Raw genomic sequence first — 14,286 nt, forward strand, 5'->3', positions numbered from 1 at the left:
CTCTCAGGAGGCGCCGGAGTCCGACATAACCCGGTCCGTTACCCCCCTCGACCGGGTATCCGTTAATGGATTCCCCAGCGTTAAAAAAAAAAAAAAAAAAAAAGGTTTCAAGGTCATTCTAACAATATAAAAAAAATGTATACATTATGTTTCCACAAATTTATGGCAATTTTTAATCTATCCTAGTGCTGGTGGGTCTAGAAAGACCTGCCACGCTCTGGCGGAAATATCATTGGAGGCGCATTTTGGCCCGCCGCCGCACCAGATGAAGAATTATGATTTTACTTGCCGCAGTGAACGTGGTATTGGCGCCAAATATAGTCGAATTTCGACCACCGAGTTTTTTTTAATGTCGTAGTTTTAAGTATTATGTTTATTAAATTTGTTTTTTTTTTGAGTTTTTCCTACCTAAGCTGGTATTATAGAGGGTTATGCCACCGTAACCGGGCGAGTAAGTGAGCTCACGGGGCTCAAACCTGAGGACGTTGCTAACACTAGCCATAGCAAGAGCTGGGTTGTGTCTGAGGATTAGTTTACTCGTCGAACCCGTCGCTTGCGATAAAGGGTTGAGAGCGGTGACCAGTGCTTGAAGTACCTTAAAGCGCCCATAGTGGATCGGAAGGATCCAAAATGGCATTTTTGGGGTGACGGCGACTGTTTACCATTCAGTCTGCAGGATCGGATATGTAGTTTCTGGCGGCCACGACAAGAGGATTATCGTTCGCGCCGCTTTCTCGAAATAGCGCACTGATGCCGACTGTAGATACTTACTAATGGAGTCCAACTCCAGGTCATCGCGGAGGTCCACGTTCCTCACGAACTATGGTGCTCCGACGGCTATTCTGCAAAAAAGGCCGCGTGAGCGAACACCACACTTGCATAGGCCATGACGGGGCGTATTCAAATTTTGTAAAGTGTCACCTTATTACGAAGGGACAATTTACTTCTCTTGCAAATCATCGGATAGATTGTTTCTTTTGAATATCTTGATTCGTATTAGCATTTAAAGGAAAGTCAAAAAGTGAAAGAGATAATTCATTATTTTAATAGAATAATTAATTTATGAATCTGAAATATAAATTGTGTGTATGTGTATGTGTGTGTACTATATGTTTCTGTTGTTCTTAAGCTTCGTTGGCCGTAATGGTTTTCAACATAAGGTAGTACGTTACAGACGTCTTCAATATCTGGAAATAGATTTGATTATTTTACTGCGAATACATTGCGCAACATCCGAGTAACACTTGGCGACATTGCAGGCTTTTTCTGACCAATATCAGCCAGTGCAAGGTGCTCCTGAGGAGTGTTCCTGGGATTAGGAAAGAAAAAGATAACAGAGTATGTTTAAACCGCCCGACTGGCCAATGTTTGAATCCAATCTAAATCGTATAACATAACCTAATAATTTTGTATTATATATATTTTCTGAAATCTCGAAGATTTTACAAATATTTTTTTTATTGCTTAGATGAGTGTACGAGCTCATAGCCCACCTGGTGTTAAGTGGTTACTGGAGCCCATAGACATCTACAACGTACATGCGCCGCCCACCTTGAGATATAAGTTCTAAGTCCTCAGTATAGTTACAACGGCTGCCCCGCCCTTCAAACCGAAACGCATTACTGCTTCACGGCAAAAATAGGCGAGGTGGTGGTACCTACCCGTGCGGACTCACAAGAGGTCCTACCACCAGTTGCTGGAGGCGTGTCCGAAGGCCTGGCAGCGGTGACAGGTCCCCGGTTTGAACGCCATCCCTCAATTTGTACTATATTTAGGGGTGGGTAGTAGTACATTTTATAAATATGCAGCATCAAGAATCCTATTTTTACGTTCAAAGAACATCGACTTAATATAAATGAAACTGCGAATCCGAATCCCTTGCTCTGCACGGTACTTGCTGGTAGAAACTGTCAATCTATCCTTTACATGTATAAAGTCTAGGTTACTGCCACTATCTTCCAGTTTTCTTTATTATTATTATGCAAAACGGAAAAACTTCAAACACTATTTTTTTTATTGCTTAGATGGGTGGACGAGCTCACAGCCCACCTGGTGTTAAGTGGTTACTGGAGCCCATGGACATCTACAACGTAAATGCGCCACCCACCTTGAGATATAAGTTCTAAGATCTCAGTATAGTTACAACGGCTGCCCCACCGAAACCGAAACGCATTACTGCTTCACGGCAGAAATAGGCAGGGCGGTGGTACCTACCCGTGCGGACTCACAAGAGGTCCTACCACCAGTGATTACACAAATTATAATTTTGCGGGTTTGATTTTTATTACACGATGTTATTCCTTCACCGTGGAAGTCAATCGTGAACATTTGTTAAGTACGTATTTCATTCGAAAAATTGGTACCCGCCTGCGGGATTCGAACACCGGTGCATCGCTACATACGAATGCACCGGACGTCTTATCCTTTAGGCCACGACGACGACGACGACGGTAGCGCTAGTGTCGCGCCGAAGAACCATTTTCCACGGAAATGGTGCATTCTGATCCACACGACACGTCGCGGACCCAGTACAAAATATATAAGAAATAGTATAAACCAAAATGCGTCGCATTATGTAATCTGACAGAGGAAACAAAAATTAACAATAAAAAAAATATAAACCTACATATTATGTATTTTACAAACAAACTGTTACAGGACGAAACACACCAAAAGTCTATAATGTCTGACAAACGGTTGGTTAAAAAGTCTCACCGAGGCCATAGTTTTGACGCCTATGCTCAACATGTTCATAGCCTTCAACTGCAATGGTATCTGCGACTGTCTGAACATCATGTACACCATCTTCCTGTGACTTGTGTCCATGTACTCCCACGGCACGCAGTACACTGCATCTTGGAGCTTATCATTCTAGAATAAACGCGCTTTATATAATATGTTGCTCCTTCGAAGAATTTAGCTTAACCCATAGACACAGCCCATTGATTTTCTCGCCGGATCTTTTCAGTGGGTCGCGTTTCCGATCCGGTGGTAGATTCTGCGAAGCACTTCTTGCTAGGGCAAGTGTTAGCAACACTCCGGTTTGAGCCCCGTGAGCTCATCTACACGTTAGGGTGAAGCTGATAGGCTATCAGCATAGGTAGGAAAAAAGGAAGTCAGTTGTATAGTGTATCACCGGTAAGCGTAACGCCATCTATCGCCGAATAGCAGAAACGAATATCAAAGGAACTAGTAACATCGAGAATGCTCGAAAATTACAACGCCATATATTATCAGATAACGGAAACACACATCGAAGCTACTCGACTTGCCCAGAATGTTCTCGATAAATCTAGGGATGTCGTATCGACTATAAAAGCGTTGCAAAGATGGCACGAAGTCAGTCAGTAATCGGATCTACTCGAAGCAAAGCGAAACAGCAAACGGATCACCTGAAGCGAATCGGAAGAAGAGAATTGAGAACTTTAAAGTGTTCGTTAGTGTTTTAAGTTAAATAGAATTTAAAATTATACTACACTAAAATGTTATTTATCCCGAACCCCAGTGCGTAACAATAGGTTACAGTTATAATCAGTACAGTAAGTACCAGTTATCAAAATAAGTATCACAATTAAAAGTTCATACAAAATAAAGCTTTGGAAATCCTCAGGTCAGCTGCAGCAGCGAATCTCTCGTTTCTCCTAATTACCAGACAGTACTCGTTTACTGCATCCTCTGAAGGAAGTCACAGCAACCTTTAATCTGATAACAGCCTAGCAATAGCAAACATTCCACGTTCAGGTTCCAGATAGTAGTACTGTATGGATATATTAGATTAGAGTCCTCAAGTTTTATTAAATCAATAAAAAAACATTACACACACTACTATATTTTTGAAACACACACACACACACACACACATGCATACTATTTGTTTATTGTCAAACTTTTCTTATTGCTCATAGTATGTGGTCAAATTGAGATTGGATTAAATACTTTTTGTCTTTATTAATATTTCTAAGTCTAAAGTGTAGTGCTAGCGAAATCTGTGATTATAGAAGTTTAATAGCATTTGTCAATAGAATCATAATAGTGTAAAAACTTATAATTTCAATTAATTATAGTCGTGCTTCGACTACCGGGGGACCACTAGTTAGTATAGATTCTTGATTGCACACAGAAATATTACTGTCATCTCTCAATAATACTATCATCGTACATATCTTCCAAGGCAATAAAGCAACTTACCATATACCCTAGAAGCTCAAATATGACCGATATTTGAATTAATTGTTGATTTACCATAGTAGTCAAAAATCCAAATCGCGTGATAGTTTTCAAATCCTAAAAATACACATTTATTATAAAAAAATATATTTAAAAATACACATTTATATAAAAATGAATTGCTGTTCGTTAGTCTCGTTAAAACTCGAGAACGGCTGGACCGATTTGGCTAACTTTGGTCTTGAATTATTTGTGGAAGTCCAGAGAAGGTTTAAAAGGTAGATAAATACGAAAATGCTCGGAATTACATAAAAAAAAAAAAATGTTTTTCCTTTGATGTGTCCCTCGTCGGACGGATTCGTTTTGTTTGTTTTAAGTTTATTTAATACAACAGTTTAGGTCTTTTATTTATCGATTTAGGCACTACGAAGTCTGCTGGGTCAGCTAGTTAGAAATATATTATCTAGAGCGATGAAAAAGAAACATATTTCTTACTTCGAGTACCTACCGGTTTGAAGAGTGAAAGCTTATTTCAAGGCAATCAAATTTCGTTCTTGTATCAGCATGCGGGTTCTTCATTATTACGTTCTATTTTAGATGGGCCGTGAATAAGATACAGTTCATATAATATACATACATATACAAATTTAAATAACGCACATATGTCTGTAAATATTTAAATATATATGTGCTTAATTTCTGAATCTTTTTTTTCACTACACGACATGAATGAGCAGTGAACGAAGTCATAGAAAATCTTCTAATTATAAACTGACCTTAACATTATTAAGCATGTATTTTTAAGCTATTGCATAGCTTTTATCGCGAGCTTTGAGCGCGGTGACCGAATCAAGAAATTCGGTAACGAAAATTAAACCTAACACCCTCTACTCCACTCTCTCGCGCGGTCTAGCTTATGAGTGTGAAGGGGACAGTTAATGTTTGCTTTAGCCAATGTTTATAAATAAATATATATATATATATTAATTTCGAATCCCGCCAAGGGAAGATATTTGTATGATAAATATAAAATGTCTTTTCCAGGATTATGGATGTATATTAAATATGTGTATGTGTATAATAAAAATCTTACATTTATTTCCGTTATCTGGTACCTGTAACACAAGTTCTTTACGAACTTACCACGGGACCAGTTAACGTGGCGTGATTGTTAGTAAATATTTATTATATTTATATTTATAGCGTGGTCTTATTTTTTGTTTTTTGTTTTAGTATTAAATTGTTGTCTAAATAAAAAATGCTATAGCTAAATAGCTTTACCTAGGCAGTGCCGAGTGCCACACGTGTTTTTTTACAAACATTATAATAAAAGGTTCAATTACCAGTCGTGAACATTGCAACAGCAACAAGCATCCAACCACTTGCTGGAAAGCGTAATAGATGAGGACCGCCAGACCGTACGTCTCAGACATTATGCGAACAAATCTAAAATGATATAAAAAACTTGTGGCACTGTGAAGGAAACCAATAATCTCAAAAAATGTTTTTCCTTAAATAAAAGTATAGAAAATAAAGTGTGCTTAAAGAAAATAATGAAGCTGGCAGTGAACACGACAGAGCCACTCCGTAGGCGGCGTCATTGAAATGCTCCACGGACCTCTATAACTGCTAAACATCTGATTGTGATGTCAATTTGTCTAAGCCTTCCTTTTATGCCTTCCTTCCTGACATCGCTTTCCTCATTACTGAGGGTCGTGACTCCCCCGCAGCATCGTTCTCTCATATACAATTGTTCTCCATCTGCTGCGATCCTTGGCCGCGTGGAGGGCATCGCTTGATGTTCAGACAAGACCGAATTTGGTCCGACCTTCTTGAAGGACTACATCTTTTGGGACCTTGGCCCTCTACCTTGCCTGTCACTATCAGGTACTCAAGATTGTGACCCTCCTTAGGAGCAATGTGTCCAAAGAACTCTAGTTCTCTGCGAAGGCACAATGTAGAAAGTCTAGTCTAGTCGACCAATTCACTGGTATAATTCACTTGATTTGTTTTTTACACGCTAATGCTCTATGCTGTGGAAACGGCACTGAAATACACACTTATATACGTTTAAAAATATATAAATCCATCCATCCAGATAAGAGGTCCAGGAGTGTGCTACCCGATGTAAGGGATCCTCAGTCCAGCAGTCAGGTGTGACAACTACTGCGCCACAGAGTCTGTCTTCTATCTTCGCCCATAAAAATGCTCGCATCGGAACATGAACTAGAGATATTGTCTCAGTACACAGGATATTGTCCTACCTACCCTATTATTAAAGTGTGGTGTTGAATGCACTTCTTCAGCGTATTATCCACTTCTTGTCTCTCTTCTCTTGTGTACTCCAAGGAGTTACGAGGCGCCGGTATGTGGTTCAAATTGTGGATAAAGATCCGGATATGACCCCACAAGTGTATTATCATCATGGACAGTAATAAATCAAATAATATAAACAGTGAGGTGCAGAAAAATGTTTTCTGTACGTTAAAGATGGCCACCAGCATGTACCATTTGAAATCTCCCGTGTAGTCAAAGGGGAGTGCGTAATACACGCATTGCTGCAAGGTCACGTTGTCTGGTCGGGGATTCTTGTATGCACCCGACCCGATATTGTTGAAAACCGGGTTCAGGTTAAAAGTGACCACACAGACGAAAATGGAAAAAGAGAATATGTAGGTCATATTATTTGATATCTTGTGCACAACTTTGTAAGTCTGAAACAGATCAAATTACAAGAATTCTGTGTGATGGATGTAAATTCTTTTTCACTGCAGGTGCAAAAAAGTTAGTATCATAACATTAATGCTACACCTTCAGCATTAAGGTCTTTTATTTTATTGCCCCTGTAGGCAGACGAGCATACGGCCCACCTGATGGTAATTGATTATTATCGCTCATGGACGTCAACAATGCCAGCGGCAGAAACGGTTTATTTTCAGACTGTACAGCACGAGCAATTCTCGGCAGAAGTGAACAGGATGATGATATCCGTACGGGTATGCAATACAGCCAACTCCTAAGGACCTATACCAGTGGTAGGACCTCTTATAAGTCCGCAAGGGTAGGTACCACCACCCTGCCTATTTCTGCCGTAAAGCAGTAATGCGTTTCGGTTTGAAGGGTGGAGCAGCTGTTGCAACTATACTGAAACCTTAGAACTATATCTCAAGATGGGTGGCGCATTTACATTGTAGATGTCTATGGGATCCGGTAACTACTTAACACCAGGTGGGCTGTGAGATAGTCCAACCATCTAAGCAACAAAAAAGGACCTCCAGGGGCCGCCACCATCTCAATCAGAAATGCTTTTTTTAAACTTTTCTATATCTTATTGAATAAGATTATTGCTGTGCGATAAGGACCATCGACTTCTACCCACAACAAATAAACACACCGATATCCAATTTCTAGAATATTAATATCGAATCACCTTCATGGAATATTCGGAATCGTTTCTGAAATGGTAAAGATGAATTTTGTTAATGAACTGTTGTCCGACGACATCGTATTTTTTAAAGCATCTCAGTATCAATCTGCTCTGTAAAGTGAAAGAAACAATAATTACACATTTAGTTTGTATCGTGATATCTGAGATAGACACAATATTACCTTGATAATTTTATCCAGGATAGATATTTATAATCTTAAAGTAAGAATACCATTTTGCAATAATACTATTCACTGAAACCGTTTTAGTGTAAGAAAATACTTTTGCATCAATTTTAGAAGAGTAATATATATAATGTATTTATTTATTTATATCAAAATACAGTTTCACTTTGTAAAACTATAGCAATTGAGTTGCTCTTATAAAGAGAAACAACATTTAAAGCTATTGCTTCACCATTATTTTTATATCTTTTTATATTTTAATATTGCAAAAATGCTCTTTATATGTCTAATGTTCTAATGTTTCAATAATCGAAATTCTATTTATGTCATCTATAGAATAATGATATAAATAACATATTAACCTCTTTAAGGATTAATCGCATAGAGGTTACATCTCCCCCCCTTAAAATTGTAAAGTCTTATTTAATAAACTACTCCATTACTGGAATAAGTTTGGTAATATGAAAGAGATTTGACTCAGACTTTCTATGACCTGTGTTTACTTTATAAATTGTGTTGGATATTTTGTCTACAATTTGATAAGGTCCTATTTTCAATTCATCTAGTTTTTTTCGGTTTAATCGGTTTCCGTTTTCAACAAATACCAAATCACCAACTTTTAGTTCATAATGTTTTCTGTTTTTATCAAACCTTTCTTTATTATAATTATGAGATTTTATACTATTTTCTAAAGCAATTTTTCTGTCTCGCAATATATAACTATCTGTTATATTCTGTTTCAGTTCATCTGGTAGAATATCAACGTTTTTTCCCTGAAGTAAATATTTTGGAGAGAACCCTGTTACACTATGTTCAGTTTCGTTATATCTTTCCGTGCATTCGTGAGCAATAGTTGTCCAAGCAATTTTGTCCCTTCTTTCATTAACCTTGCAACGAATTTTGTTAACTAACGTTTGGTTTAACCTTTCGTTTAATCCATTTGAAAATGGCGCATTTACTGCAGTAAAAACTATAGGTATACCTTCTTTTTCTAAAAAAATTTTGAAGTCTTTGGAGTTAATGCCTGGATATTGATCTGATAGAATCAAGTCAATTTTATAATCAGGTGTTACTTTTTGGACAAGTTTTATAAAATCATGCGCACTCTGTGTTTTGGATGTTAGAATATAGGCGTAACGAGTAAAGTGGTCTACAAGCAGATGTAAATATGTTTTGGTTGAACGAGAACCCCCAAATCCCCCTATAGTGTCTATAGACACTATTTCGAATGGATAGGTAGCCGGACCTAAGTGAGACATTAGTCCAAACTTGTGTTGTCCTCTAGATTTATTTTTTATACAGACAGCACAATTTTCACAAACTTTTTTAATATTATCCAATAAATTTTTTGCTTGATAAAAGGGTTTAATCTTATTTTCCATTTGTCGTCTTCCTATGTGACAGTAGTAGTGATGTACATGTGTTATAATTTTTTTACTAAACTCCTCAGTTAGTACAATCTTTTCATTTTTTCCTATCTTTCTATAATATATGTTATGTTTTAAAATATGTTTATTTATATTTTGTTTTATATCTTCATTTTTATCTTGATCATTCCGTATGTCTTCTAATCTAACAAAATTTACTACTTTTAAACTACTATCTTGATTTTCATACGATTCTAACACAGGGTTTCTACTTAAAGTATCTGCCTCTATATTATATTTGCCCGGAGAATATATTATTTTAAAATTGAATTGCGACAAATAATACGTTAAATCTCCCAGTTCTTCGTCCGTTCTGGCTTTAATATTCATTTTTTCTAAAGGTTTGTGATCTGAAAAAACTGTGAATGTTTTTCCTATAAGCCAATGTTGCCAGTATTTTACCGCCTCTTTTATTGCCAAACACTCAAGATAAATGGCTTTTTTCTTTTTTTGCGAGTCATTTAATTTTTTTGAAAAATATGCACAAGGTTTTTCATCACCGTTGGGTTGAATTTGTTTTAAAATCGCACCAATACCTTGTATGCTAGCGTCCGTATAAATATGTATTGGCAAGTCTGGATCAAAGATGGCTAGAATGGGTTTAGAGCAAAGTAGTTTCTTTATAGTGTCAAAGGATTCTTGACATTTATCGGACCAAACGAATTTCTCGCCTTTTCTTAATAAATTATGTAAAGGATCCAGTATAATAGAAATGTTTGCCACATATTTTCCATAGAAATTGATTTTTCCTAAAAATTGTCGGACGTTTTTTTGTGTTTTTGGGATTGGAAATTCTTTTATGGCAATCAAATTATCTTTTAATGGAGTGACAGTATTGTTTTTTATTATGTGCCCTAGATATTTTACAGAGTCCTGTGCAAAGCTACATTTCGTGAATTTTAATTTAAAACCTTCTTTTAAAATTGCTTCCAATAACTGAGATATGTGGTCAATGTGTTTTTCGAATGTTTCTGAAAAAATTAAAATATCATCGATGTAATTTACAGTAAAATCGGACAGTTTATGCTTTCTTATAATGCTACTTAAAATTCGTTGAAAAATAGCGGGAGAAGTTTTTAAACCAAAAGGCAAGCATGTCCATTGATAATGTGCCTCTTGGGTCACAAATGCAGTTTTATGTCTATCTTCAATTTTAAGAGGTATGGACCAGAACGCTGAATTTATGTCAAATGTTGAATAAAATTTGCATTTCCTTGTTTTTACCATTAAATCTTCGATAAGTGGGAATGGTTGCGATTGGGGAACTATAATTTTATTTAATTCACGAAAATCTATACAAAGCCTTGATCTCCTTCCTTCTTCTTTTTTAAATGCTAATGTTATCGGAGCGGCAAACGGGCTATATGATTCCTCAATTAAATTATGTTTTAGTAAGTTCGATGCTTGGTGTTCAATTTCTTTCATATCTTCGATATAGCACCTATACGGTCTTTTGCTACAGTATTTATCTACCAACAAATCAATATGGGCTTCATAACCTTTTACAGTACCTATATCATATTTGTCTTTCGCGAAGACTGAATTATATTTGCATATCAATTTATCAATAACAGTTTTTTTTTTATCATCTAAATTATTTACTGAAATCTCAAAATTATTGATTAGCATATTTTCATTAAAATTTATTTTATACTCATTATTGATTTTTTCTTGTTTATTTCCTATGTCACTACCTGAACTGCCAGGAATTTCTTTAGTGCATAAAGGTTGTTTTTCTTTATTTTTTATGTAGTCTTTATTATTATTGCTGAGGACATTTTGTGTGATATTTAAATTCTCATTTTGAGTTAAATGAAAATTTTGTATACAGTCTAATCCAACTAGGAAATCATAGTCGAAGTTGTCGTCGTCTATAACAAAAACATTGACATGTTTTTTAATTTCGAAAATTTTTATTTTTAAAGTAACTATTCCTATAGATTTTTTTACGCCATTAATTGTTTTTAAACCTGCAATGTTATCAAAAGTAGGTATTTTTTTTAAAGATAACAACCTTGAATTTATTATGGACACATTAGATCCTGAATCATAGATTCCTAATATTTCCAAAGTGTCATTTATTCGTAGTTTAATTTTTATTAATGGCGGCGTTATTAGTTTTTTGGATCAATTTCTTTTAATTCCATCTCTAATTCAGAATTGTTAACGCTCCTTATTTGATCTTTTTTTGGCCTATCATCATTTTTAACTTTGAACCAACATTTGGATTCAGGGTGGTAACGTATCCCTTCATTCTCTTTTTCACAAATTTTACACGGACTAACTAGGGGCTTTATATTTTTCTCTTTAATTTTACTTTCGGAAATACTTATCATTTTATCAAACGTTTTTTTGTTTACCATATGTTCTAAGCTTCTTAAATTATTAAATAAATATTCAGTTTCTTTTAAACTATTCCTATCAATCTTATCTGCAATAAAATTTGGTAATCCCGTGGCAATCAGATCAATTAGAGTGAGTTTATCTATGGACTTATTTATCTCTAATAACAGTCTCTCTTTCCTTACCGCATATTCCAGTAATGAACCCTGCCTGTATTTAAATAACATCGCATACCTGATCGGAGACCAACTCTTATCCGCATATGTTCCACAAAAATTATTTTTCCACGTTACCCATTTCGAATTTATTGTATGCTTTATAAGCATGGAACTATACCAGTCTAAACAAGAACCCTCTATAAATAACCTAAAGATTTCAATTTTTTTTTCATCTTCTTCTATTCCTATACGGGCACATTCTGCTTCAAAGGTAGTCATCCACTGGGACACATTAGTAATCTTGCTGTTGAATTTTTCTATAACAAATTTTTCTGCCATTCTCCCTATATTAAATGGTTTTGACGAATCTTTTTTTATTTCAGAAAATTTCTCTATGATTCTAGCTAGAGATTCTTCCGACACTCCGGTTGTTGAAGTTTGTTCCTCCAATAGGTATCCCATAAATTGTTTATTTCCATCTTCATCACAATAATCAGCCTTCATTTGCGGGTTCATGGATATCCACACTTGTCGTTTCTCATGTCGTTTTTGTAATGTAGCCTTTACTTTCTGAAAGATTTCGGTCTGTACTATTTTATCGTGTAATTTTACAGGTTGTAACTTATCTGGGATCGTAAAGGTGCGGCCATCGAAATCCGTGATTGTCGTTATACAAATAGTATTTGTTTTTACATCTTCACTGGCTTTAACCATGAACTCGAATTTCAATTTATCCATTTTTCTTGGTAAGTAGCTGTAGAAATGTTGTTTTATAATGTATTTATTTATTTATATCAAAATACAGTTTCACTTTGTAAAACTATAGCAATTGAGTTGCTCTTATAAAGAGAAACAACATTTAAAGCTATTGCTTCACCATTATTTTTATATCTTTTTATATTTTAATATTGCAAAAATGCTCTTTATATGTCTAATGTTCTAATGTTTCAATAATCGAAATTCTATTTATGTCATCTATAGAATAATGATATAAATAACATATTAACCTCTTTAAGGATTAATCGCATAGAGGTTACATATATACACGCCCAGTGAAGAGAAACCAGCTCGACGAATTTAGCAGAATATATTATGATGGATTATTTCCTTGTGTTTTTTCTTCTGAACTTAAGCTTATTTAGGTGATGTTTAGTTGTGCACTTACATGTCACTCTCAAAGTCAAATATTGTTCTGCGTCGTTCTCACTGGAAATATGGCTGTCATGTTACAGGAGTAAGTGCCAGTTGAATTTACAACCGATTGTTGACGTAAGATAACATAGAACACGGAATGAATATGTTAGAGAAAGTCTGAAAGTGGCACCTGTGACAGAGAAGCTGAGAAGTGCGCATTTGGGATGGTATGGACATGTGAAGAGACGAAATGAATGAGGTTGGTAAGAGAGTGTTAACTATGAATGTGGAAGGATATAGAGGAAGATGTAGACCTAAGAAGAAATGGATGGATTGCGTGAAAGACGATACGGGTAAGAGGGGAGTGAGCGAAGAAATGATATAGGATAGAAGAGTATGGAAAGAGAAAACATGTTGCGCCGATCCCAGGTGACTGGGAGAAAGGCAGGAGAATGATGATGATGATGATGATGTTGACGTAAAATAAGAAACTTACAACCGAGACGACGTTCATGACAACAGTTATGATAGTGTGGCCGAGGTCATAGAAGGTCTTTTTCCCGAAATTGTTCTTCAAGTAAAGGACGCCCGCGACGAGAGTGAAACAGAACTGCAAGACCAGGATGTACCGAAGCCTGAAAATCCTCGTTTTGCTATTCTTCTCTTCTCTTTCGGGCCAAAAGTCCATTATCTTGCAAAAGCTCTTCAAAAATTTCATGTATGTGAATTCTTCCACATTATTAACCTTTCTGGCGAAGGAAGGATTTAATGTTATAAAATACCTTATGATCACAATGTTTTTCTTAACAACGTTAGTCTTGGAAATTTTTAAATATTTTGTGTCATATTACTAAAGACCTCAGAAGGCATCTCCTACTATCCCGGGCAGCACCAATGTTCTGCTTAGAAATATTTAAACCTTATTTGTACACCAAAGCGTAATAGTAAACCACGTCCTGACTGAAGAGGGGAATTTAAAGTATATTTCAAAGACAATCAGTAGAGTAATGGTATCTGGAAAAGGGTCTTAGACCAACGAAGTGGCTTCAAGATTGTGTTTTCGTTTATTGCACTGTGGTTATCGAGCACCAGTTGCTGACAGGTAACAGTAACCCATGCTTACAGTAACCCATAGACAAAACAGACATGAGCTTTCTTTTGTATTGAGTAACGACTGTCTCACCCTTCATCAAATTGGAGCACAGATGCACGACAAATAGTATAAACGCAGGTTGTGCAGACTCCAATACCTCCTACTACCGATCAGATCATCTATTTAATCCTAACTTAACATTAGGATACTTACTCTTCAACTTGAGTATTTGGATGGTATAGAAGCATGGTTAAAGCTTATCGATTCAGATTCAAGGAATTAATACGTCAAAAGAACAAATTATTGTGCATTTAAAGGATCGTTGAAGGTATAATTAAAGATAATTATTAGT

General features: G+C 35.9%; 1 protein-coding gene across 1 annotated transcript; it reads right to left on the reverse strand.

Annotated features, from left to right (window-relative positions):
- Window positions 1–1,027: 1,027 nt before the first annotated feature.
- On the reverse strand, window positions 1,028–14,200 carry Or-7 (olfactory receptor 7). Its single transcript, NM_001112756.2, is given in 8 exon segments — window positions 1,028–1,187; window positions 2,716–2,871; window positions 4,189–4,284; window positions 5,511–5,613; window positions 6,436–6,881; window positions 7,598–7,705; window positions 13,338–13,590; window positions 14,148–14,200. Coding segments are annotated over 8 exon segments (1,260 nt in total). The 5' UTR covers window positions 14,183–14,200; the 3' UTR covers window positions 1,028–1,124.
- Between the last annotated feature and the right edge of the window lie 86 nt (window positions 14,201–14,286).

Source organism: Bombyx mori, chromosome 6 (assembly GCF_030269925.1).
Source record: "Bombyx mori chromosome 6, ASM3026992v2".
Taxonomy (NCBI): domain Eukaryota; kingdom Metazoa; phylum Arthropoda; class Insecta; order Lepidoptera; family Bombycidae; genus Bombyx; species Bombyx mori.